The sequence below is a fragment of the Canis lupus genome, chromosome 31, assembly GCF_003254725.2.
Source record: "Canis lupus dingo isolate Sandy chromosome 31, ASM325472v2, whole genome shotgun sequence".
Taxonomy (NCBI): Eukaryota; Metazoa; Chordata; class Mammalia; order Carnivora; family Canidae; genus Canis; species Canis lupus.
The window spans coordinates 511,985-538,862 of NC_064273.1; the positions used below are offsets into that span (position 1 = coordinate 511,985).

The 26,878-nt window shown below is 36.3% G+C and overlaps 1 protein-coding gene, 1 long non-coding RNA gene and 1 pseudogene across 5 annotated transcripts in view; 2 read left to right on the top strand and 1 right to left on the bottom strand.

Moving 5' to 3' along the window:
• Positions 1-24,216, top strand: part of LOC112661895 (uncharacterized) — a 40,792-nt gene extending 16,576 nt beyond the window's left edge. Inside the window, exons 3-4 of one of the 2 annotated variants that reach the window (XR_003138075.3) lie at positions 12,335-12,630; positions 23,968-24,216. This is a non-coding gene — a long non-coding RNA (uncharacterized LOC112661895). Of the gene's footprint in view, positions 1-12,334; positions 12,797-23,967 lie in introns of those variants that run through there. The other variant, XR_003138074.2, reaches the window with a different exon arrangement.
• The window catches only part of ZNF654 (zinc finger protein 654), a 92,965-nt gene that overhangs the window by 52,861 nt on the left and 13,226 nt on the right, over positions 1-26,878 (bottom strand). For 2 of the 3 annotated variants that reach the window (XM_025449991.3, XM_035709307.2), the window contains exon 2: positions 12,461-12,606. In XM_025449991.3, the coding sequence (XP_025305776.1) occupies positions 12,461-12,606 (146 nt within the window). Of the gene's footprint in view, positions 1-12,460; positions 12,607-26,878 lie in introns of those variants that run through there. The other variant, XM_049104743.1, reaches the window with a different exon arrangement.
• On the top strand, positions 15,266-16,197 carry LOC112661894 (proline-rich protein 3-like; annotated as a pseudogene).

A 26,878-nucleotide genomic window follows, 5' to 3' on the forward strand; every position in this document is an offset into this window, starting at 1 on the left:
TACTCTACAACTTACCAATTGCACTGCTAGGTATTTACCCAAAAGATACAAACATAGTGATCAAAGGGGCACTTGCACCCCAATATTTATAGCATCAATGTCCACAATAGCCAAACTATAGAAAAAGCCCAGATGTCCATCGACAGATGAATTCATAAAGAAGATGTGGTGTATATATACAATGGAATATTACTTAGGCATCAAAAAAAAAAAAAGAAACCTTACCATTTGCAATGACATGGATAGAACTAGAGGGTATTATGCTAAATGAAAAGAGTCAATCAGAGAAAGCTAACTATCACATGATTTCACTCATCTGTGGAATTTAAGAAACAAAAACAGGGTCATAGAAGAGGGGAGGGTAAAATAAAATAAGATGAAATCAGATAGGGAGACAAACCATAAGAGACTCTTAACTATAGGAAATAAACTGAGGGTTGCTGGAGGGGAAGAGGTGGGAGGATGGAGTAACTGAGTGATGGACATTAAGAGGGCATGTGATGTAATGAGCACTGGGTGTTATGCACAACTGATGAATCACTGAATTCTACCTCTGAAACTAATAATGCATTATATTGTTAATTAATTGAATTTAAATAAAATAAAATTTTAGAACATGTGGCTTGAGAAAAGTGTAATTAATAGCCTCAAGCAAGTAAGTCACATATTTATTATTATTAAATATTTTAAAAATATACATTTGTCTTGGTGCCTTAATCCTTGGGGAATTATTTTTTTTCTGAGATATAACTGACATCATGTATTAGTTTCAGGTATACAACATGATTTGATATTTGCATATACTGCAAAATGCCCACCATAACGAGTCTAGTTAACACTCATCACCACACATGGCACAATTTGTTGTTGTAGTGTTAAGAATTTTCAAGATCTACACTCTTAGCAACTTCCAAATATACAATATAGTATTATTAACTATAGTTGCCATGCTGTACTTTATATTCCAACGATCTATTTATTTTATAACTGGAAGTTTGTACCCTTTGACCATCTTCATGAATCTGGCCCAACCTCCAATACCATCTATGACAACCACCAACCTGTTCTCTGTATCTATGACTTTTGTTTTGTTTTAGATTACACATGCAGGGCAGCCCGGATGGCTCCATGTTTTAGCGCCGCCTTCAGCCCAGGGCGTGATCCTGGAGACCCGGGATCGGGATTGAGCCGATTGACGTCGGGCTCCCTGTGTGGAGCCTGCTTCCCCCTCTGCCTGTGTCTCTGCCTCTCTCTGTGTGTCTCTCATGAATAAATAAATAAAAATTTTTAAAAATTACACGTAAGTGAGATCACTTTCTCTAACTTCTTTCACATAGCAAAATGCTTTCAAGGTCCATCCATGTTGTCACATATAATAAGATACCTTCTTTTTTGTGGTATATATAGGAGATATATATACATTCTATGTTTATATAAACATATATATGTTCCACGTGTATATCACATTTTTTTTTTTACTCAAATCAGTGGGCACTGAGGTTCTTTCCATATCTCGGCTATTGTAAATAACACTATAATAAACATAGGAATAATAATATATTTGCAAGTTAATGGTTTTGTTTTCTTTAGATAAATACTCAAAAGAATTGTTGGATTATTATTATTTTTACTTTCAATTCCCTGACAATGCTCCACACTTTTTCTCATAGTGCCTGAAACAATTTATATTCCCACCAATAGGACACAAGGTTCTGTTTTCTCACATCGTTGGCAACACTTATTATTTCTTGTATTTTTGATACTAAGCATTCTAACAAGTATGAAGTGATAACTCGGTGTGATTTGATTTGCATTTCCTCTTTTTTTTTTTTGAGATTTTTATTTATTCATGAGAGACCGAGAAAGAGAGAGAGAGGCAGAGACACAGGCAGAGGGAGAAGCAAGCTCCACGCAGGGAGCCTGATGCGGGAATCAATCCTGGTATTCCAGGATCATGCCCTAGGCCAAAAGCAGGCGCTAAACTGCTGAACTACCCAGGGATCCCTGATTTGCATTTCCTGATGATTAGTGATGTTGCGCACCTTTTCATGTACCTGTTAGCCAACTGTATGTCTTCTTTGGGAAAAGTCTATTCAGATCCTCTGCCCATTTTTTAATTAGATTGTTTGATTTTTTTTTTACTTTTGAGCTATAGGAGTTCTTTTTAATATGTGGGATATTAACCACCTCATCAGATAATATGATTTGGAAATATTTTCTCCCATCTAGTAGACTGATTTTCATTTTGTTGACGGTTTCCTTTGCTGTGCATAAGCTTTTTAGTTTGATGTAAGCCCTCTTGTTCATTGTGCTTTTGTTGCCTTTGCCTTTGGTGTCAAATCCAAAAATATAACTGTCAAGACAATGTCAAATACTGTATTACCTATGTTTTCTTCTAGGAGTTCTATGGTTTCAGGTCTTAAGTTCAAGTCTTCAATGTATTCTGAGTTGATTTTTGTCCATGGTGCAAGACAATGGTCTAGATCCATTCCTTTGCATGTGGCTGTCCAGTCTTCTCAGCACCATTTATTAAAGACTGTACATTCCCCAACATATTCTCTTGGCTCCTTTGATGTAAATTAAATAACCTTATATGGGGGATCCCTGGGTGGCGCAGCGGTTTAGCGCCTGCCTTTGGCCCAGGGCACGATCCTGGAGACCTGGGATCGAATCCCACGTCAGGCTCCCGGTGCATGGAGCCTGCTTCTCCCTCTGTCTGTCTTTGCCTCTCTCTCTCTCTCTCTCTCTGTGTGACTATCATAAAAAAAAAAAAATAATAAAATAAAAAAATAACCTTATATGCATGGATTTATTTCTGGGCTCTCTATTCTTTAATGTTAATCTATACGTCTGTTTTTATGCCACTATCATACTGTTTTGATCACCACAGCTCTGTAATATAGGTTTTTTTCTTGTAATATAGTTTGAATTTAGGTCACATGATGCCTCTAGTTTTGTTCATCCTTCTCAAGATTGCCTTGGCTATTTGGGATCTTTTGTGGTTACATTCGAATTTTAGGAATTGTTTGTTCTATTTCTGTGAAAAATGCCCTTGAATTTTTGATAGAGATTAAACTGAATCTGTATATTTCTTTGGGTGGTATGTACATATTAATAACAATAATTCTTCCAACCAGTGAACATGGAATTTTTCCATTTACTTGTGTCTTCTGCAATTTCTTTCATTAATGTCATATAGTTTTCAGTGTACAGGCCTTTCACCTCCTTGGTGAAATTTATTTCTAGATATTTATTCTTTTTGATATAGTTGTAAATAGGACTGTTTTCTTCATTTCTCTCGCAGTTCATTATTAGCACAGAACAATGCAACCTTTTTATACAACAATTTTGGATCTTGTAACTTTGACTTTTTTTATTAGCTCTAACAGTTTTCTTTATAGTTTCCTATGCATAATATCACGTCATCTTTTTTTTTTATTATTATCATGTCATCTTCCATAGAGACAGTTTTACTTTTTTTCTGATTTGGATGACGTTTTTTTTTTCATGAATGGTCTGGAGAGGACTTCCACTACTATGTAAATGAAAGTAGTAAGAATGGGCATCCTTGTCCTAGAGGGAAGACTTTCAGCTTTTCACCACTGAGTGTGAGTTAGCTGTGGACTTGTGATAATATGTGGCCTTTATGTTGTTAATGTATGTTCCCTCTATACCAACTTTGTTGATTTTATCATAAATGGATACTCAATTTTCAATAGCATTAATAGATGCTAAATGATTTTTAGCATCTATTGAAAGAATCATATGATTTTTATCCTTTACTTTGTTAATGCAGTGTATCACACTGATTTGTGAATGCTTGAACCATCCTTGCATCCTTGGAAAAGATCCCACTTGATCATGGTGTATGATTTTTTTAATGGGCTACTGTATTGAGTTTGCTGATATTTTGTTGATTATTTTTGTACCTATGCTCCTAGGGATACTGACTTTTATTCTTTCTTTTATTGTAGTGTCCCTGTCTGGTTTTGGTATTCAAGTAATGCTGGCCTTATAAAATAAGTTTGGAAGGGTTCCTGCCCCTTCAATTTTTTGAGAGTTTGAAAAGGATTGATATTAATTCGTCTTTGAATATCTGATAGAATTCACCAGTGGAGCTGTCTGGTCCTAAACTTTTATTTGTTGGGAGGTTTCTGGTTACTGATTCAATCTCCTTTCTAGTAATTAGTCTGTTCAGATTTCTATTTCTTAATGATGCAGTCTTGGTAGATTATGTGATTCTAGGAATTCATTTCTTCTAGGTTATCAAATTTTTTGGTGTATAACTGTTCATGGTGGTCTCTTATCCTTTGTATTTCTGTGGTATCAGTTATACTATCTTCTCTTTCATTTCTGATTTTGAGTCTTCCTTTTTTGTTGATGAATCTAGATACAGGTTTCTCAATTTTGCTTCTCTTTGCAAAGAATTAGCTCTTAGTTTCATCAATCTTTTCTTCAGGTTAGTCTCTCTTTCATTTCCATTCTGATCTTTGTTATTTATTTCCTTCTATTAACTCTGGCCTTCATTTGTTCCTTTTTTCCTAGTTAAGATGTAAGGTTATTTATTTGAGCTCTTTCTTGCTTCTTTTTCTTAAATTTTTTTTTAAATTTTTATTTATTTATGATAGTCACACACAGAGAGAGAGAGAGAGAGAGGCAGAGACACAGGCAGAGGGAGAAGCAGGCTCCATGCACCGGGAGCCTGACATGGGATTCGATCCCGGGTCTCCAGGATCGCGCCCTGGGCCAAAGGCAGGCGCTAAACCGCTGCCCCACCCAGGGATCCCATCTTTCTTGCTTCTTGAAGTAAGTACTTATCTTTATGAACTTTCCTTTTAACACTGCATTTGCTGCATCCTGCAAGCTTTGGTATACTGTACAGATATATCCATTTCAATTTGTCTCAAGGTATTCCTGGTTTTTCTTTGACTTCTTTTTTAACCTATTTGCTCAATAGAATGCTGTTTAATCTTCACATATTGATAGTTTTTCCAGTTTTTTCTTGTAATTGATTTCTTTTTTCATACCTCTATGGTCAGAAAAAGATGCTTAATATGATTTCAATCCTCTAAGATGTATTAAGACCATTTTGTGGCCTAACAAATGATCTATCCTGTGCATGTGAGAAGAATGTGTATTCTATTTCTTTTGGATAGGATATTCTGTATTTGTCTTTTTGGTCCATCAGGTCTAATATGTTGTTTAAGGCCAATGTTTCCTTATTTTTTTGTCTGCATAATCTAACCAATGATTAAAGACGGATATTAAGGCTCCCTACTACTATTATATTGCTATCTATTTTTCCCTTTAGGTCTCCTAATATTTGCTTCCATGTAATTTTGGTGCATCTAAGGGAATGCTTTTAAGTCACACAGACTTAAAAGCATAAGTCCTTACTATATAAGGTGCAATGGGCAAAACTTTGTCATCTTTTCAATAACTTCAGAAGCATTTCATTTTTTTTTCTTTTTCTTGTTTTATTCCATAGTGAAAGCTGACAGTATGATGTGGTCCAGTTCTATGAACCAAAGCTATTAGGAGGAAGAGAAAAAGAGTTTAAAATAGTTCAGATCTGTAGTTTTTCAGGAATCTGGCTTAGCCCAAAATAAATAGATTCAAATTCAGAAAAATTCTAATATGTATTTACACCATTCATAATGACTATATACATTTTATTCTAAAGAATAATTAATCTTCCTAATCGCAGTGGAAATAGTAAGAGCTTTTAGTCTACTGCTTTTTCTCTCTAGTTTTTGTGTATCTCCACTGACCAAAAGAATTATCAAGCCTTCCTTCGATTATATTAGAAAAGCAGTAAATACCATTTTATAAACTATACATGTATATACCTCTAGGTTCTAACAAATGCCAACATGGATGGGAACAGGGTATGTCATCATCACTTCTCATCTCTGTCAATACAAATATAGCATTTAATAATCCCTCTCTCTTTGCCAATAAAATGACTATTAAATGCCAGTAAAATGAAGTCTGAATTGCTTCACCCCAAAATTAACAAATGCAGAATAAAGACCAAAATTATAAGGAAAAAAGATTCTAGGCTACTAGTAGCACCAAATGAAATGCCGAGTTTCTAAACATGGTCAATATAAACAAATGCACACAGGTGTCTCTAATGTTGACTTTAGCTACAACAAATCCTGGAAACAAAATATTATAATGTAATAGTAAAAAAACAAAACAACAAAAAAAAGCAAACCAAAACAAAAAACAAAGCAATCCTAAGGGGATTTAATACAGGAATTAAATTAAGACCACCAGTTGCGGGGATCCCTGGGTGGCTCAGAGGTTTGGTGCCTGCCTTCAGCCCAGGGTGTGATCCTGGAGTCCTGGGATCCAGTCCCACATCGGGCTCCCTGCTTGGAGCCTGGCTTCTCCCTCTGCCTGTGTCTCTGCCTCTCTCTCTCTGTGTCTCTCATGAATAAATGAATAAAATCTTTAAAAAAAAAAAAAAAAAAAAGACCACCAGTTGCCTCAAAAAGGAAATAATTTCTTTTAATTAATTAATTAATCTTTAAGTAGGCTCCATGCTCAATGTGGGGCTTGAACTCATGACCCTGAGACTGAGTCACATGCTCTTCTACTAACTTAGCCAGACAGGTGCTTCAGTAATCACTTTTTTAGAGAGAGAAAACAGCAGGCAGATAGCCTAGATTTCTCTATAAAATAAATGAGATCACCTGCCACAAATGATTAATAAAGATAATAGATATAACATTAGAGAAGGTTTTGAATAAGTGTTGGTCAAAATAATTAAAAAGTAAAGAAGCAGTAAGAGTGATATATGTTGCAGAGAAAGGATATACGGATTGGGGCCATAAGACAGACAAACACCTTTTGTAGAGCCTGGCCACAATCCAAAAAACAGCCTTTTATAAATATCCTTTCTTCCTTTAATTTCTAGGCTATCTCCTAATTTAGTTGAAGCCTAGACCTAAGTTATAAATACAACCAAATAACTTAAATCGAAGTTAGACACAAATTCTATGTTTGTAATGTAATTCAATTTAGCAACATAGTCAGAAAAGGTTACTGATCTATCATTATATGTATGGCCTAAAACATGAATGTCTAGCCACTCTAAGTAAGACGCTGATTATACTCACTTAATTCCATGAAAGAGAAGGTTTTTGGTCTTCTATTCTAGGCAGTTTGACATATTAGGGTATACGTTTTTAGTATTTGCTACTACACAAAATAAACACTACTAGCTGAACTTAGTTCCCTCTCCAGAGAACCATACAGTTCTTTTTGGACCTAATGGCTGCCAGGCAAATAGACTATTCATCACTGAAGCCTGCATGGAATGCTAAAATCTATGAACATTTACTTTCTGTTGGGCTAAAAGTGGTGGGGAAGGCAGCATTAAAGTTTGCTTTTATTTTATATAAAACTGGTAAAGTCTAAGTTCTCTGCCTGAAGATCCAGTACTACTTTCAGGGTGTCTGGCTCTGTTCTACCAATACAACAGAATTCAGTGTTTAACGAAACTAAGATAACAATAGGAGAAAAAAAAAACAACAACAACTCAGATTTGCAAAAGTTCCCTAAACTTCTCAAGCCTAAATTTTCTTATCTAAAAAGAGATTTAACCTGAGGTCCTTTTTAGTGCAAATACAGATATACACACACAACAAAATCTTCATTTCTTTAAAAATACAAAAAAAAAAAAAATACAGCTTTCAAAAAGAGTCAACCTAGGTAAAATCGTAATTAGTCAATTTAAAACAACTCTCTACATGACTATATTCATTTCCACAAAATTTTAAAAAAATCAAGGATGAATAAAAAGAGAATCCATCTTCCTTCCCTATAAAGACCTTCACAAACTAGTTTTTCCCAGTCTAAAGAAGGCACATCTTCACATATGTATAATTTACAAAGTGGAACAGGCTTTTATGAAGATGGACACATGGACCAGACAATATTGCCACAGAGTATAGTAACGTATATGCTTAACATATATTATACGTATGTGTGTGTATATATATGTATATATATGTATATATATACACTATAAAACAAAATCTAGTAGATAATTACTTAACTCTTTAGCTCACCTGTATTTTTTTAGTATATTAACTGAATTAAAAAGTGTTAAGTACATGATATAGATCATATATAAGAATTCAACAAACAGATATGAATTACAATGAAATCCATTAATATCTTGACATCCTCTTCAGTCACCTTGAACATCTTATTTGCCATCTCTGGGAGGCTCTTCTGCTCCTTCATCTAATTTATTGCTATCATTCATTCAGAGCTCAGCTCAAATGTTAGCTTACCCAGCAAATTTTCCCTGACCACCCAGACCAAGTCAAGTCCCCTGTTGTACTCTTTGTACCCTGTAATTCTTTCATAATTATAATTACATAATGTGATTGCTTATTTAATATATTTTAGCTTTATAAGGTCTTTGAGAACAAGGACTTATCTTATTTTCTATTTTAGCCTAGAACTAAGCTCAAGAGATTTACAGAATGAATGAATGAATAATTATGGAATTGTTACAAGAATTTTCTGGTTTATATATTTATTTAAATAAATCAAACACTGTAACAGACTCATTCTTTTAATAGTATCACCATGTTGCTATTTTCTTCCTTTTTCTTCTGGTACTAAAACTACAATTAACTTTTCTGTTAAAGCAAATTCAAATAATGCAGAAAGTTTTCCTTGTAAGAAACATTACTCTTTGACAAACCACTAAGATGGTTTACTTTCTTTTCTAGCACTGTACATCTCAGATAAGATTTGCTTCTGCTTAATACATTATTTTTTTATTAGCAGTAGTAAAAAAAAGATAGCAAACAATGAAATAGAAATTAATAAATGAGTTAAATGTAAAAAAAAAATAATAAAGTACTTCTGAAAACCTTAAAAGCATTTCTCATTGTAACACTAATGTTAAAAAGATTATATAGATGAAAGGGGGAGGTGGAAATCCAAACAGGCACTGAAACAAAATTAATACTTCTTGCTTACAAATAATGTATTTCTTTCTTTTTTTTTTTTTTATTTATGATAATCACACAGAGAGAGAGAGAGAGAGAGAGAGAGGCAGAGACATAGGCAGAGGGAGGAGGGAGAAGCAGGCTCCATGCACCAGGAGCCCGATGTGGGACTCGATCCGGGTCTCCAGGATCGCGCCCTGGGCCAAAGACAGGCGCTAAACCGCTGCGCCACCCAGAGATCCCTAATGTATTTCTTTTAGTACTTTTCCTCAGAAATCAAGAATAACTAAAATGGTTTTAGTAGTTTTCAAAACGACACATAAAATTATTCTTTGTAGCCAACATCTGTTATGTTTGTTTACCTAGCCAGCTAGCTCTCTTTCATACTACCTCATTTACTTCTTGAGGGAACTGCTTACCCTTCCAACATCTCTATGGTTCTGATTGGGCTGTCAATGTAGTATCCTCATTCTTCCAGCCATGGGGTGAGTTGATCATCAACAGACTCTCCTAAACACGGCTTTTAGTCAAAGCAGTAGGCACATAAGTTGGCAGGACTCAAGTTCCCAAAAATATTTTGAGGATTACAAATGGGAGAAGGGATTTCCTTCTCTCTTGGTTAAAAAACTAAGCTTAATCCCAGAACAGTTAGCAGCCATGAGTGAATGAAGACAAAAAAAAAAAAAAAAAAAGGAAGACACAAAGGGGGAGAACAGTTCTAGAATATATTTTATTGTCTGGATTCAGAAAATCCTGAAACTAGTTCTAGTCCTTGCTTTTCCATGGTTTAGTCATCTAATAAATGCCCCCCACACTTCCTCCTCTTTTGCTTCAAGTAGCTTAAGTTTGTCAATTATAATCAAAAAGTCCAATTTTATCTCCCAAGTTCATTTGGGCATCATAAAAAAATAAAATAAAATAAAATATTTTTAAATAATAGTTTTCTTTACATTGCATTGCTCTTACAAACTTCTTCTATAAGGTTATATTTTAAATTCTCTTTCCTCCTACATTTTATTTTTCAGCTTCATTAGGGTATAATTGACAAACAGAAATTGTATATATTTAAGGTATATAACTTGATCTTTTAATATGCAGATACAGTGAAATTATCACCTAAATCGAGCTGGTTAATATATCCATCACCTCACACAAAGAGACACAGAAAGAGAGAGAGAGACAGAGACACAGGCAGAGGGAGAAGCAGGCTCCATACAGGGAGCTGGATGCGGAACTTGATCCTGGGACTCCAGGATCACACCCTGGCAGCACTAAACCTCTGAGCCACCCAAGCTGCTCACTGTATATCTTTTATATTTACTGTGCTAAGCATTTCTTGAGTTGAGTCTGGAAGTTAATGACTTTCAGTTCTGGAAAATTATTTTTTCTTTAAAATTTTCCTCCAGGGATGCCTGGGTGGCTCAGTGGTTGAGCATCTGCCTTTGGGTCAGGGCGTGATCTTGGAGTCCCGGGACTGAGTCCCACATCAGGCTCCCTGCATGGAGCATGCTTCTCCCTCTGCCTGTGTCTCTCATGAATAAATGAAATCTTTAAAAAAATATAAAAAATAAAAATAAAGAATGAAATTCTCCTCCAATATATTTTCTAGAAGTTCTTTTCTAGAACTCCAACTAGTCAGATAATGAACCTCCTATATAAAGGCACCATATCATTTTTTTTTTTCTCTGACACATTCCTTCTCTTTGGTTCTCTTTGACATCCTGGATTATTTCTCCAACTTGACTTTCCAAATTTCTTACAGAACTTTAAATTTTAACCATCATTAGATTTTCTTAATTTCCACAAATTTATTTTTAGTATGTCATTATTCCATTCACACAGCATGATATGTTGATGTTTTAATGCTACACATATCTCAACTCTCTCTGAAAATGTATACTATAGAATTTATATTTCTCTTAATTTTTTAATTTTCTTCCAAATTTTTTTTGTTTTTACTGTATTTTTTGCATGTTGAAGGTATTCCTCACTGTTTGAGGATTCCAGAATCCCCATTAATATTTAAGAATAAGTCCATAAGCAGACTAATTGGGAGCTCTATAAGCATGTCTAGACCTTGATGACTGAGAAGTTTTTCTTCAGGGTAATTAAGTGATTAGTGAGCTGTCTCAAAGAGGAAACTTTAACTACCAGAATGCAAAGGTCATTGCTCCAAAGTCATTTTAATTCTTTAAGAGGCGCGCGGGGCGGGGGGGGGGGGGGGGGGGGGGGGGGGGGGGGGGGGGGCAGCAACTCTGTTTCCCTACCCCAACTTGGTCCTAAAGTCTGGTGAGTGGCCTGAATGGAAAAACTGCAATTAACTCCTTTATCTGCATTTTCCCAAAGTATCTCATACCCTACTCTCTATTTCACGCTGTGTATATTCAAACTCTACACCTTTCTACGATTCTGGGGGAAGGGGAGCAGGACAAACTGTTTAGACCTTCTATATTATAAGGAAGGGGATGATTCTGTTTTAACTGCTACAGTTTTGTAAAATATTTTACAAATAATCAAGTATATACATACATAAAAATAAATATATAAAACAACAATTTCACTAAATAATACTGATCCTACAAGACATTCTCTGATATATTTTCTAATTGTATTTTCTAATGTTGATAAATGATGTCACTACATGTTATTGTGACTTGTGATTTGAGGCGCACACACGCATACGCACACACATACACACACACTACAAAAAGCAAGTGAAATTGTGGACTGCTCTGTCATGTTTCAGTAACCACTATTCTATGTTCTCTCCCCTAGAAAATTTTTTAAATCTTTCCTTCACTGATGGCTCTTCTCTACTTTCTTTTCACTGTATTTCTGTCTTTTACATCTTTACTATAACTATAACAGATCTATGAGAGCAAAAACAATAAACACAAGTGCTCAATGTGATCTTTAACTTGAATTCCTCTACAAGTATTTTTAAAAACCAGGAGTTTCCCCAAGTTCTTTCTGGCCTGATTTGAGGTCCCTCTGCTAACTATGATGGCCTCAATTGCTGTATTTTGGGACTTACCATTAAAGCTAAGGAATTAAAAAAGGAAAGTGATGGTAGTGACCATAAGAATCTATGCAAAAATTCTTATCTAAGTATGTCTTAACTTTGGTTATTAATTGATTGATAAACTTGGCAGCTCCCACACTAGGGGCATAAATATCCATGATTGTTAGGTCCTCTTGTTGGATAGATCCTTTAAGTATGATATAGTTCCAATTAACTCTAAAACTAAATGTAAATTTATGGTTTTATGTTCAAAGTTAAACCTAAAACCTTAAATGAAAATAGAAAATTTTTTCTTTTCTTTCCTTTTTTTTTTTTTTTTTCCCCCATAATCCAGGGTTTGGGAAATTCTTTTCGAGTGAAGACATTAAGAAAGGCTCCTTCCACAGAGAAAATAATCAAAACCCAATTCTCAAATATGTCAAGAAAAATAATTCTTTTATAGGAAGTAAAAAGTACTTACAAAGCAAGGCTACTCAAAACATACTGTACGTGCTCACATTCATCTGGGAATGATGCACTGGCTGATGTAAAACAGCAAAGTGCAGTCTGAAGAACCTGAAGCTGTGGCAAAGGGACCTGCCATCTTCCAGCATAATCTTCAACCACCTGATGGGGAAATAATCCAAAAAAGTACGTTATTATAGAAAATGTTCTCAACATCTTGAGTTTAAAAATTTGATGAAACAACTAGTTAAATTAAAACATTAATTCAGCATGAATACAAATGGGGAAAAACATTATTGTTTATTTTAATCGTATACAATTGAAAATAAAATTTAACTATTATCTTTGAAAATGTGGGAAAAATAGCGTATGAATAATTTTACTGTTGAAATGCCGAATCTTTAATTAACTGTACCACATATCCTTCATCTCCCATTTCCAACCTTTGTTAAAACATTAATTATAAAATATTAAAATAGCTAGAGTAGAATATAATAACAAAATTAGAAATAAACATAATTATCATTACTACTTATTAAAGATTAAACTCTAAGCATTTTGGCACCAATAGGTATTAAAGATATAGTAGTATGATGGATGCTCCAATTATTAAAGTTGAAGTTGTACAACATGATGGAGGAAAGGGTCCAGAATATAATTAGTCTTGGCTCTGTAACTTTACTAGCTTTATTAATTTGGATAGGTCATCTTCCTTCTCTATGCATTAGTTTCCTCAGTATAAAATAGAGATAATAGGGCTGCCCGTTTGGCTCAATGGTTTAGTGCCACCTGGCCCAGGGCGTGATCCTGGAGAGCCGGGATCGAGTCCCACGTCAGGCTCCCTACATGGAAGCTTGCTTCTCCCTCTGCCTGTGTCTCTGCCTCTCTTTCTTTCTGTGTCTCTCATGAACAAATAAATAAAATCTTTAAAATAAATTTAAAAAAATAGAATAGAGATAATAATGCTTATCTTGCAGGTTTACTGTGAAGCTAAATTAGGATAATTTATGAGAGAGCATATTAGAACTATCAATGGCTATAAATTGTTAATTATGATTTCTTATATGCAAAACTATTATATTAAAACAATGTATTATATTTTTAAAATTCATCATGTAAAACTGGTTGGCAAACTATGGCCTGCAGGCCAAATCTGGCCTGCCAGCTGTATTTGTATGGCCCACAAGCTAAGAATGGATGCTACATCTTTAAATCGTTGAAAAAAATATTTTGTGATGTCTAACTATCATATGAAATTTAAATTTCAATGTCCCTAGAGCTTTACTGGAACAGAACCAGATTCATCCATTTATATACTATCTATGGCTGTTTTCCTGCTATAACAATCAGTTACATAGTTATGACAGAAATCATATGGCTCACAAAGCCTAAAATATTTAATATCTGCCCCACTACAGAGAAAGTTTGCCAACTCTTTTTTAAAAGCTGAAAAAAATAGAAGATTACAAAAGCCAAGACATTCAAGAGCTCAAGGACTTTTCACTCTCATCACTTTCTGTTAGGAGACAATTTTCCTTGGGTCTCTTGTATTTCTAGTTTTTTCAAAAAAAGGCCCAACTGCCTTCATCTTTTCAAAGATAATCATAGGCAATAGCCTTGAAAAATACAGATGATGTCTCCCTCCTCAGATGTGAGCCTGTTTACTATTTAGCACAATCCCAGTGTCATCTCCCTCTAGAGCAAAGGCTAGGCAGACACTCTTGTAAACCATTATAAAAGATTAGGGTTCCTTAAAGTACGGCATTGAAAACTCACTGTGAGTAGAGAATCCACCTATGCCACTTACATCACTTTTATGAAAATTGAAGGTCAAGGGAAACCACTGGCCATCATAAGCATGAAGCTCATGCTGCTTGCAGTACATGAGAAATAAAGTCCATTATCTCTGACCCAGGAGTTTCATGTTTTCTGCCAGCATTCATCAAACTCTGGCAGGCTAACTTAGATAGACTCTTAGACCCTTCATGGCTCTCTGACAATTTCAAATTGCAATACCAGAAAGCTAACTGGACAGTAAAAATTACTACTAACTATAATGAGCCCAAATAGGACACTCTTCTAAACTACCAAAGGCAAAAAAAAAAAAAAAAAAAAAGAGTTGGATAAACTGTGGTTTCCTGACTAAATTTTCTCTTCACTAAAGTGTTTGACCAGTTTATTAAGCTCTTTTTGGCCACCATAACACCATTCTGATGCCACCTAAAATATAGGTACCTGACAGTCTCATGTTTTCCTATCTTCCATCTCCAACAGTTTGCCCTAATCCATATCTACTTATAACCTTATTCACTTCCTATTTATGAGATGAGTTTATCTCCTTAGAAGAGAAACTTTCTATTTTCTCAGCTTCTATTCTTATAGCTTTCCTCACTCACCAAGATTCTGCTACTAATACACTGCCTAATCTAGCTGAGCTCAAACCTAACAAAATAAATGTCCCTGTGGGCAACACCTCCAATAGTTTGCCAGAATACCTTTGAAGGGATATAAACAGAATTATTGAAATTTACATATCTTCTTACACTGTTCAATATCATGCCAGACACTAACACACTATAACATTAATATAGGGATCCCTGGGTGGCGCAGCGGTTTAGCGCCTGCCTTTGGCCCAGGGCACGATCCTGGAGACCCGGGATCGAATCCCACATCGGGCTCTCGGTGCATGGAGCCTGCTTCTCCCTCTGCCTATGTCTCTGCCTCTCTCTCTCTCTCTCTCTGTGACTATCATAAATAAATAAAAATTAAAAAAAAAACATTAATATAACACTTTAAGACTCACTATAACAGAGCCATTGATGCAACCACAATGCCCAAATGAAAGAAGCAGAATCAGCAGCAGCCGCCGCCACTGCAACAGCCCCTGCTGCCAGAGCGGGAGGAGACTGGAGACAAGGAGGATGGGAGTCCCATCGGACCACCCAGCCTTCTGGGCCCTCCCCCCATGGCCAATGGAAAGCCTGATGACCCCAAGTCAGCTCTTCACAGAGGTCCTCCAGGATCAAGGGGACCAATGACTCTACCACTGCTGAGCCTCCCACCTCCTCCCAGGGGCAGAGGCTCAATCCAGGGAGCAACCCATATGGTCATGGCTGGTGGAGGGCCAATACTGAACCTCCTTTTCCTGGACCAGTCCCAAAGGAGGCTTTCACAAAGAGCAGAGAAATCTCCGAAGGCTCAAAAGTTGGTCTCTTATTAAAAATACCTGCCTGCCCAAGGATGGCCCCCAAGTTATGGAAGACAAATCCAACCACCCTGTCTGCTGACACTTTGCCAAAAAGGGCCACTGTTGATATGAGGATCTCTGTGCCTTCTACCACCCAGGCGTCAATAGACCTCCTCTAGGAGACTGTGCTGGAAGGAGTCCTCTGACCTAGCGACCATATATTTCCCTGTGGCCCTGTGATGGCTACTGTGAGGCTGTTCCATCCACCACCCTCAGTCAGTGACACCCACCCCCATCGGCCACCTCCCCCATTGGGGGTCCAGAGTTGTGTTTCATCACTGGTGCCCAGCGTGTGGGCTTTCTTCCGATCCAACCTCCAGACTTGCCTTCGGGACCCTACCTTTGCTCTCTTCAACTGCCTCCTGGATCCTCTTCCCCTTCACTGATTGACTGCTGAACAGGAAACCTCTTTGGTGCTGTTTCTTGTGCATCTGTCCACCCAGCCCTCAGTACTGCCCTCGATTCCTAAGAGCCCTGGAGCAGTTTCCTACCATTCCCTTCTTCTAGCTGCTTGTTTTTAAGTCCTTTTTATGTGACAAACCCTACCCCCAAAGTTGCCAGTTGCTCTGTGAAACTCACCAGGTTGACCTGGGGTCAAGTATGGATGACTGGTGCAGAGTTACTTCCTGAAAGGCCATTCTCCCTGCTTTGGGATTTTGTAGATCCTGCGTCAGTAGCATGATCCCCACCGCTCTGGCCTGTGACCACTGTGCTTTGTGAAAACTGTGCATCCCCTCGTACGTAGCCTTTTTCAGTGTCCACGGCATCATTGTGACTTCCCAACACTAGAGTAAGTTTTTCTGCCAAAATGAGTGAGGCTCTTGATGCCCTCTAGACTTTCCACCTCCCAACGTGGGAGAATTGTGAAACTTTCCGTAAGACTGCCTCCCTGGTCTCCCCATTCTCCTGGTGTTGGTTTTTCGGGGTTTGACACAAGCCCATGAGATGTCCTCTAAAGCCTCTTACGGGCTATCCTATCTCCTCTCCAGCCCACTTTGGTTAGAGTACGTCATTGTGAGGCCACCAGCCCTTTCGTCTGAATTCTGTGAATCTCTACCTGGTCTACCCTTGGGTGGAAGGAACCTTGACGGTACTGTCGCCCTCGTCTAACCTTCTTCCCTTCATCCCTGGCACTTGTTGTTTTCTGTGAAAACGGCAGTGAACAGGTTCGGTTCTGCACTGGCCCTGAGGAAATGGGTCAGGAGTTGTGTGGGCAAGAGGGAAGGATGAGAGCTGTTGGAGAACTGAGAATGAATTATTTTCTTTTTAACATTTTTTTATATTAGTAATAAATGCAATGGAAACAAACAAAAAAGACTCACTATAACACTATTTCTCTCTTAAATATTTTCCTTAAAACATGTGAAACTATGCATTATGTTGCCCTTTTATTTTAAATTTTTCTCCTGTGCCATCATAAGCACTCAGCTAATGAGAGTAGACACCATGACATCATAATTTGAACATGCTCTACCAGGCCAAAGTATAGCAAGCAACATATCTTACATTTTTCTTTCTATTTTGGACTCTAACAAAGAACAGTCTTAACATAGTAGCCAGAATAATGTTGTAATTCCTGCAAACAAAGGAAAAAGCATTTACCTGGATCTTTAAAATCAACTATTGCTACAGTTCTAAATTCTTCAAGAAAATAGTCTAAGAAATGGGATAAAGATCAATTGTCCAGTAAAGACTGGTAAAAAAAAAAAAACCTTTCTATTTTCTCAGCTTCTATTCTTATAGCTTTTTTCCTTTTTAAAAAAGTATTTTATTTTATATTCATGAGAGATGGGGGAGGGAGGGGCAGGGACACAGGCAAAGGGAGAAGCAGGGAGCCCCATGAGGGACCCAATCCCGGGACTCCAGGATCCTGCCCTGAGCCGAAGGCAGACGCTTAACTGCTGAGCCACCCAGGAGTCCCAAAACTTTTATTTTTCCTTCATTTTGAAGAGCATAACAAACATACTGCAATGCAATTTACTATAATTTTTAGGAACTATATGAATACCGCTAAAAGAAGTTACAGCTGAGGCCAAAAGCGTGGCATGATATAAGGGAGGTTGAAGAGAAGGGCAGAGCTACTGCCAAAGATGCTAGAATCCTGCAATGATCCTACAGCACTTTCTCAGCTCTCTCATTTACAGGAACATATACCCAAATCTAAAAGGGATATAGTATATACTACATACTGCCATATCTTAATTTACCAAGGTAAATTATTATGAGGATGAGCATAGATTCATTCTTTGGCAAAATTGTCAAAAGTCAGACTTACTATAAACCCATTCAGTTAAAATTATATTCATTGGGATCCCTGGGTGGCGCAGCGGTTTGGCGCCTGCCTTTGGCCCAGGGCGCGATCCTGGAGACCCGGGATCGAATCCCATGTCGGGCTCCCGGTGCATGGAGCCTGCTTCTCCCTCTGCCTGTGTCTCTGCCTCTCTCTCTCTCTCTCTGTGACTATCATAAATAAATAAAAATTTTAAAAAAAATTATATTCATTATTTAAGAACATTAATTTACATCATCCAAATCTCTATGGACTGAAATGTGTCTCCCTAAAATTCACATGCAATCTATGCACTGAATGAATTTGCTGACTTTCTAAATATATAAAGTAAACATTACAATGGACATTATAAACATATATTATTATAAACATATAATAACATTTTGTGGTGCCAGAAAGTCATGAAATGCTGAATAAATGATGGGGTATAAGAACACAGGAGCCAACCTGAAGGAGCTCCTACCTGCCAAAGCTAGAATAATTTAAGCAACAAAATAAGTGATAGTATTAGACTTTTAATCCATGGAACAAGATAAATATCCAGGAGTCCACAGTGATATAAATAATCAGATAAATAAATGTTAGAGATGAGACAGCTCTTCCTCACAGTAAAATCCCAATTAATAAATACAGAAGCAAAGAGAGAGAGAATCAGCATTAGGCAAATACATAGTAATGAATGCTACAGACAAGATCCATGGATCAATACTAGTATTTATGGGTAAAAGTTTGAGGCAATGCAGGATTTGCAGTCTCAAATTATCTCCCCCAAGACATTCATCAACTAAAAATAGAAAGATAGTAACGAAAGTGTATAGAAACCATACAGACCCAAACTTAACCAAATCATCAAGGTAAATATCACCAGTACGTAATAAAATGTATCATTATCATAAATCTCTTGGTATGGCAAACCAAGAAACAATAGCATTTTTGCGGTACTTTGCCAAAAATGCCTAAACTCATTCCAATCATGAAAAATTATCAGACTGAAGGTTGTTTTACAAAAAAAATTAATCAATATTCTTCAAAAGTGTCAAGGTTGTGAAAGATGAGAAAAAACTGAAATACTGTTACACACTGGAAGAGACTAAGGGTAAATAACAACTAAATACAGCATGAGATCTAGAAATAACATCCTGGAACACAAAAAACATTAGTGGAAAAACTTAAATTTTTTAATACATTTTTTTAGATTTTGTTTATTTATTTGAGAGAGAGAACACAAAAGAGCAAGAGAGCCGGAGCTGGGGGGAGGCAAAGGAAGAGGGAGAAGCACACTCCCAGCTAAGCTGGGAGCCTGATGTGGGGCTTGTTCCTGGGACCCCGGGATCATGACCTGAGCCAAAGGCAGATGCTTAACCAACTGAGCCACCCAGGTGTCCCCAAAACTGAAATTTCTAATAACTATAACTTAGTGATTATTACACACCAATGTTGCTTTCCTATTCCTGATAATTGTACTATGCTTTCAATAAGCATAAAATTAGTTCAATTGTTAAAACTTTAAAGTTTTTTTTTGTTCTCACCTTTTCCCTCAATGTTCTATTTTATTTTCTAGACGATATTTTATAACATGAGCACAATTCTACATGTACTTTCCCTACTTTGTTACCTAACTACACATCAAGATTTACCCTTATCTATGGGTATCTTTTTTTTTTTAGCGTCAGATGGAAAAAAAATACATCAGATAGATTGGCAGCATGCAGAAAGAGTACAGGTTTCAGAATCAGACCTGGCTTTGTCATTTATTAGCTTAGCAAACTTAGCAAAATTATACTTCTCAGTCTAAGTTTCCTGTAAAATGAATTTAGTATCACCTTAGTCACAGAGTGCCTGGAGAAGTAAGAGAATATATTACAAGCCTGAATAATTCCTGGCATACTCTAAGAAAACGACAAAGGTAAACTCACTTTTTGACTGTTTCATTGTATCAATGTTAACTGGTTAATTGTTGGTTTCCAAGTGTGATAAATTACACAAACTTTATACACTTTTAGCCAGCAGATAGGCCACTCCCAAATAAAATCTATTCAAAAGCTACTTACTGCCAAGGAGCACCTGGGTGGCTCAGGCAGTTAAGTATCTGCCTTAGGCTCAGGTCATGATCCCAGGGTCCTAGGATCAAGACCCACATCGGTCTCCCTGCTTGGTGGGAAGCCTGGTTCTCCCTCTCCCTCTACAGCTCCTCCTAATTGTGGCCCCCTTCTCTCTTTCTCTCTCTCCCTGAAAAATAAATAAATAAAATCTTTAAAAAATTTTAAAAAAATTAAATAAGTAACAATTTCAAAAGCTATTGGCTAACTTTCAACTATTTAGCCCAATACTCATTGACAAATGATGAGTATCCTAGATACAGCAATACAATACTCATGCCTGAGGATACCTGAAGATTCTTTTTTTTTTAAGTTTTCTATTGAGAATAAAAAAGGTAAAGAAAAGTTCTGTTCAAAACAAGAGTTACCATCATTTGATTTTTCTATCAGCATAATCATGTAAAGAAAATCTAAAATTAAAGTTATATTTAAAAAAAACACTAAAATGGTTCAGAAATACATCCTAATAAGTTAAAAGTTGCTTGAAATCTCCAAAGGACATAATCTTCAGTAAAAGACAACCTAAAATCCAGTTATTTTGGAGACTCAATTAAGCATATTGTTTATTCAGCTCACTACTCCTTAAACAGATATTTCTGTAACATTAAGGTCTTTAATAGGTTCTGCGAATGTAGTAAGACTCAACCATTTACAAAATGGAAAATGGAGTAAGCACCTCTAAATCTTAATATTCCATACAATCTTTTTTTAAAGATTGTATTCATTTACTTGAGAGAGCAAGAGAGCACTCACACACGCATGTTGGGAGGGGCAGAGGGAAAGGGAGAGAGAGAATCTTAAACAGACTCTGTACTGACCACTGAGCCCAGTGAGGGGCCCAATGTCAGGACCATGAGATCAAGACCTCAGCCAAAATCAAGAGTCAGATGCTCAACTACCTGAGCTACCCAAGGACCCCTTGATGTTTCCTACTATTAAAAGGAATCTTCATGATTATCTAGTCAAAGCTACAAACTAAAACAAAAATATCCATTATAATATCATTCACAGAAGGCTCTCATCTTCCTGAGTTTCCTGCATCCCTATGGCACAAGACAAACCAGGGTCCTCCATGTGGTTGCATGAGTATCTGCTTAAAGATCCAACTTTCTAAATAAATACATACATACATACTTACATAAAAACCCAACTTTTCTCTTAAGTTGACCCAAAGAAAAAATAGGCTCATTTTAAATGTTCTAGACAAATTTTGATCCCTATCAATTATTCATTCAATTCCAAACTCATTAAAAAGAATATATTAAATGCTTCTCTCATAAACAATAAAATTGGCAAATAAAAAAGTGGACCCCAAAATATATGCACAAGCGAATGTGTTTAAACATCAAATCAGAATGTAAGATGAAGAAACCTCTGTGCATGCCAGCAGCCAGTGGTATACACGTTTTTGTGCACATAAAAATGACTTAACTGGCTTAGGCTATGCAGAGCGCTCTGCATCTGACTTCAATTCAGCATGGCCTAGCCAGAGAGGGTATTGTAGGTATGGCTGAGGCACTGATTTTATTATTGCTTTTTTTTTAATCCTTTAGTCATATAGAGGTTTTAGACATTAATAGGTGGAAAATGTTTTGTTCTTTCTGGTTTCTCAACAATAACTACAAGCCAGAGGAGTAAACAGAAAAGTTGGTTAAATTCCATATGCATCTTAGAATACTGGTATGTGAATTAGACGTCTAGCCTTTAAATTGTTATTCCTGTGGAATATTACTGAGCCATAAAAAATGAATGAAATCTTACTATTTGCAATGACATGGATGGAGCTAGAGAATATAATGCTAAGCAACATAAGTCAGTCAGAGAAAGATAAATACCATATGATTTCACTCATACGTGGAATTTAAGAAACAAAACAAATGCACAAAGGGAAAAAAAAAAGAGGACAAATCAAGAAGCAGACTCTTAATTATAAAAACAAACTGATAGGTACCAAAAGGGAGGGGATTGGAAGAATGGGTTAAACAGATGATGGGGATTAAGCCATGCACTTGTCATCATGAGCACCAGGTGAGGTTATGAACTTATCGAATCACCTATATTGTACATGTGAAACTAACACTGTATGTTTATTAAAAAAATAAAATTTCTAAATTTGATAAAAAATGAAAAATAAATGAATAAGTAGTTCTAGATCTGTTGGACGAACACTATCTCTCTACCTCTTAGTTTTGTTCTCAAAGAGCAACTTAGATTCATGTAATTTGTCCAAAGGCTTGTAAACTCACCGTCACAATATGGTCTCAAGTAGCTTCTGGAATTAAGTACATTACTCTAATCAAGACTGTAGATGTGAAGATCTTATCTGAGTTCAACAAAGATGGCTAGTAAATTTTATCAAGTGAACAGATGAAGAGTCAGATTCCTTATTACACAGGGAAACTTCGGTGGAATTATTACAAATTCAAAGGTCAAAAGAGAAACTTAAAAGGTCCATGTATCAAACACTAACTTTAAGTACCAGGTTTGCTCAGTCTCAATAACTAAGTCTGTTTAAAAATGACACACTTATAATTAAATGACAGTGGGAGAGTTAAAAAATAAAAGGAGATCATATTGATAAAGATGTAAAAGAAGTACGACCTTAAGAATACATTCACCCTTAGAATTAAGGCTAAATGGGGTGCCTGGGTGGCTCAGTTGGTTAAGAGTCTGACTCCTGATTTTGGTTCAGGGTGGTGAGATCAACCCTGAGTCAGGCTCTGTGCTCAACAGGGAGTCTGCTTAAGAATCTCTCCCTGTCCTTCTCCCTCTGCCCTTCCCTCTACCCCTACTCTTTCTCTTTCTCTCTCAAATGAATAAATTGTAACCAAAAACAAACAAGAATCAAGACTAGATACATAGGAAAAAAGAAATAACATATATGCCAGAACTATGTGCTCTTAAAGGTTGAGTTAGGGGAAAAGGCTATTTTATAGTTGCTCCCCATTAGAAAGGAAGGGGGACTAGTTCCAACAGTATGCAAAAGAAAAAGAGAAGGTAACTTTGGATGAAAATCTGAGTGAACCAGACTGGAACTATGGCAAGATGTTCTTTTAAAGAAATAGAAAGTCCATAATAAGAGCAAGTGAAAAACCACACCTTGAAGACCATTATATAAGGTAACATAAAATCTGTCAGATATGAAGATTTAAAAAAAAAAAAAAAGGCCAGGAGATTACCTTAAAATACCAGCAGCATTTCACGGACATTTCAAATTACTAGTTATTATGGAGGGTTGTATGGTATGGCATGGCATCAAAAAGGAAAGTGCCCGAGGAACTCAAAGTTAGACATCAGAGAGTGAAAAGGAAAAGCAACACTGAAGAAAAACATAAGAGGTCAGTCCTAGGTCTGAGATTGAGCTGATAAAATTTTCTTTAAGTCAGGGAGATGACAGTGGGCAAAATCTGTATGATGATGAATGCTTTTTAATGAAGTCAGAATTCCTTGACTTTTATCTATGACATTATATGGGTTTGAATGTTCTACAATTACAACAGGTAATTCAAACTTGGGCCCAAAGGCAAAGAGAAAGGAAAAAGACAAGAGAAGCCAACTTAAGAACAGGCTAAAATATAAACAAAAACAAAAACCAGCTATGTTTATCTGAAATAGCATAACCTAATACTACCAAATGGAATGTGACAAAAAGGAATGTTTACACTCCCAATGAAGTAGAACAAATGATGCAAGACCCAGAACAGTTAAAAGCAGAGTAAAGAGAAGGTCCAGAGGAGCAAGTGGCAAAAGAGATACTGTCTTCTCTGGGCTCCTGCAAGCATAGACACCAGAAACATCAAAAGCAGCTTCATCTCTGGTACCTGTTTATGGTTATTTTCCACAAAACAGCACTATGGAGCATAACAGGAGTGCTTTTATGGTTTTAGCTCAACAGGCGGAGGAATTTCAGGAAGACAGCAACAGCCAAGGAAGATGGCAACAGTTAAGGTAGCAGAGGACTAAAAAATGTCTTGGCAGAACGCTGGGGACGAAGAAATCTACAGACAAGGATAGAACGAACACTGGGGCTTTGCAGATTGCAGGGCTGGAGTCTTGGGGAGATCTGCCTTGAACTGTACACACTGAGTAAGTGATATGCTATTTAAAAGAGATAGTTTAGAAGCTGTGACACTAAACAGATTACAAACTTACTGCAGCACAGGAATACCAGGACTACACAGATGAAACGGAAACTAAAAGTTTTTAATATGAAAAAAATCTGAGGAGGAAACATCAAACACACTAGTGCCCAGGGCCACTTTCCACAGAAATTTGCAAACTTTGCAAGGCAGAAATTCAGATACACTTTCAAGGAACTAGAAATGTTCAGATTAAGAGTTCCCACTGCCCCCCAAAGTATTGTAGACACACAGTGAGACAATCAACCACTTGACTTAGGTACAAGTTCTAGACTCTGGCAGTTGGTGCAAGTGACTGACACCCTAGTGAGGTTGAAACCAAAACTGATTTAAAACCCTGCTTTCTGTGCACCTATCTTCCCTGTGATATCACTAAACTCTACTGGCAAAAGTAATATGAGTCAACTGGACTATGTACTAAGTTGAAGAAACTACTGTTCTAAATTTAATGGGTATTGGACTGTGTAGAGTAATAAATTTTTGCCCTACTGACTTCTGGATTCTTTAAAAAGTTAAGACACAAAAGAAATTGGGAATGAAAAAATTCTTTTAAAGATGTGAAAAATCTACTCCCAGGAAGCTACTCAGCTACTCCCAGCAACAATAGCTGACTCAGAGGAAGACAACCCAAGCTATAGTTCCTGAAAAATCCCTACCTCTAGCCAGAGGCACTTCTTCAAGTCTATTTTAAAACAATATTTTAAGATTAATAATGGTACTGTTGTGCTTTTAACCTAAAATTCATATTCCTAAGCCAAGATCTAGACCAATCCATTTTTTCAAATCCTAATATGTACCAATAGTTTTCTGAATATATATGTTCTAGTCCAGTGGTTCTCAGAACACCTGGAGGCTTGTGAAAAACACAGACTGCTAGGCCTCAGCCCAAGTTTCAAGACTGTAAATCTGGGGTGGGGCCGAGAAATTTACATTGCTAATAGTGTTCACATTCCTACTGCAGGTCTGGGGAATCACACCTTTAAGAACCACAGCTCTACACAATTAACTACCCCCATACATAAATACATCATGTCATCTACCTTTTTCACAAATTATCTGTTCTACTTATAATTTCCTCCTGCTCATACCACTTCCTTTTTCATGTCTACATTTTAATACTAACAATTTTTTAAGACTCAATTCAAATGTTACCTTGTCCACTAAAACTTTCCTAAATTATGACTATTAGAAGTAGTCTCCATGTGAATTTGTAGAGGACTTAACATACATTGTGTTAGTGGCACTAGCCGTTTCCCTGTTTTAGGTTTATTTATATTTACTCATTCGTTTATTCTAAACTTATTAAGTGCTTAATGTGTATCAAGCACCCTAACACTTTCATTTTTAGTGAAAGGAAAATTGGTATACAAATATGTTAAGTGTTAAATACCTTGGAAAACAAAACACAAGGTAAACGGAAAAGACAATGCTAGAGATGTGATACTACTTTATACTTTCTATGGGGTGTTCAAGGAAGACCTCCATCTCTCTTATAAAAAGGGTATTTGAGCAGGGTCCTAGAGCAAACCATATAGATATCCAAATGAAAAGTGCTTCTGGCAAACAAAATAAAGGCCAAGTACAAAGGCCAAGGGCAGGGGCATACTTATTCAAGTTGAAGGAAGGGCAAAAATGGTAGTACAGCTGAAAGTAACTAGTAGAGACAAAGAATATTATGAAACTAGTCAAAGAACTAGATAAGAGCCCGATCATGAAGCACGATGGCCCGCTGTAAGAATTTTGGTTTTGATTCTGAGAAAGAAAAGCATGGAAGGTTTAGAAGAGATCTCACTCTTACGTCTTTCAAAGGATCACTTTGGCTGTATGGAGAATAAACAGAAAAATTGGAAGCAGGGAAATAAAATAATCCAAGGAAAAGATAACTGGTTTGCATCAAAGTCCTAAGAGTGCATGCAGTAGTGAGATATGTCTTTTCTTCCTTAAGATGATTCAGTTCTGTGAAGGCAGGGGTTGTGACTTTTTCCTTCTTAAATCCCCTATAATCATTAAAATGAAGTTTTCACATAGTTCAGACAATTTTTTTCTTTTAGGAGTACTTTCTGCAACACTTTTATGGTACTTTATGTATCTAGATCTATGTCTAAAATAATTAAGGCTAATTCAACTGACTGATGTTAAGAAAAAGTAAGTTATATACTGTTGGACAGATACTTATGCAGCATTTTATGAGTGTCTATTAAGTTATAGCACTTAAAACTTGAAGTAACTTCAAAAAATAAGAGAACAGATAATCTCAGGAGTTCAAGAACAAATGATTTCAGTTAATAGAAAATTAAGAAACCATAAAAACAACAATTTCTCTTTTTTCCATAAAAATCAATTTAGCATTAAGAAGGAGCTACATAGTAAGATTCAATGCCAAGAAGGGAAGCAAAAATTGCACATCTACTATAAGTATAAACACAGGATAACACATAGGAAATCAAAATAATAAAAGGATGGATGAATTTTAAGATTCTCATAACTTAGTTCTACCTATATTTTTTAAAACTTTCTTTCCTCTTGATCATGTTATGTATGCTCATTGTAGTAAACTTGAATACTATATGAAAACAAAATCATCCATCATTGTACTTCCCACATATAACCACTGTTAACATCTTGGTATATTTCCCTTTTCAAGCTGTGTGACTTGGAG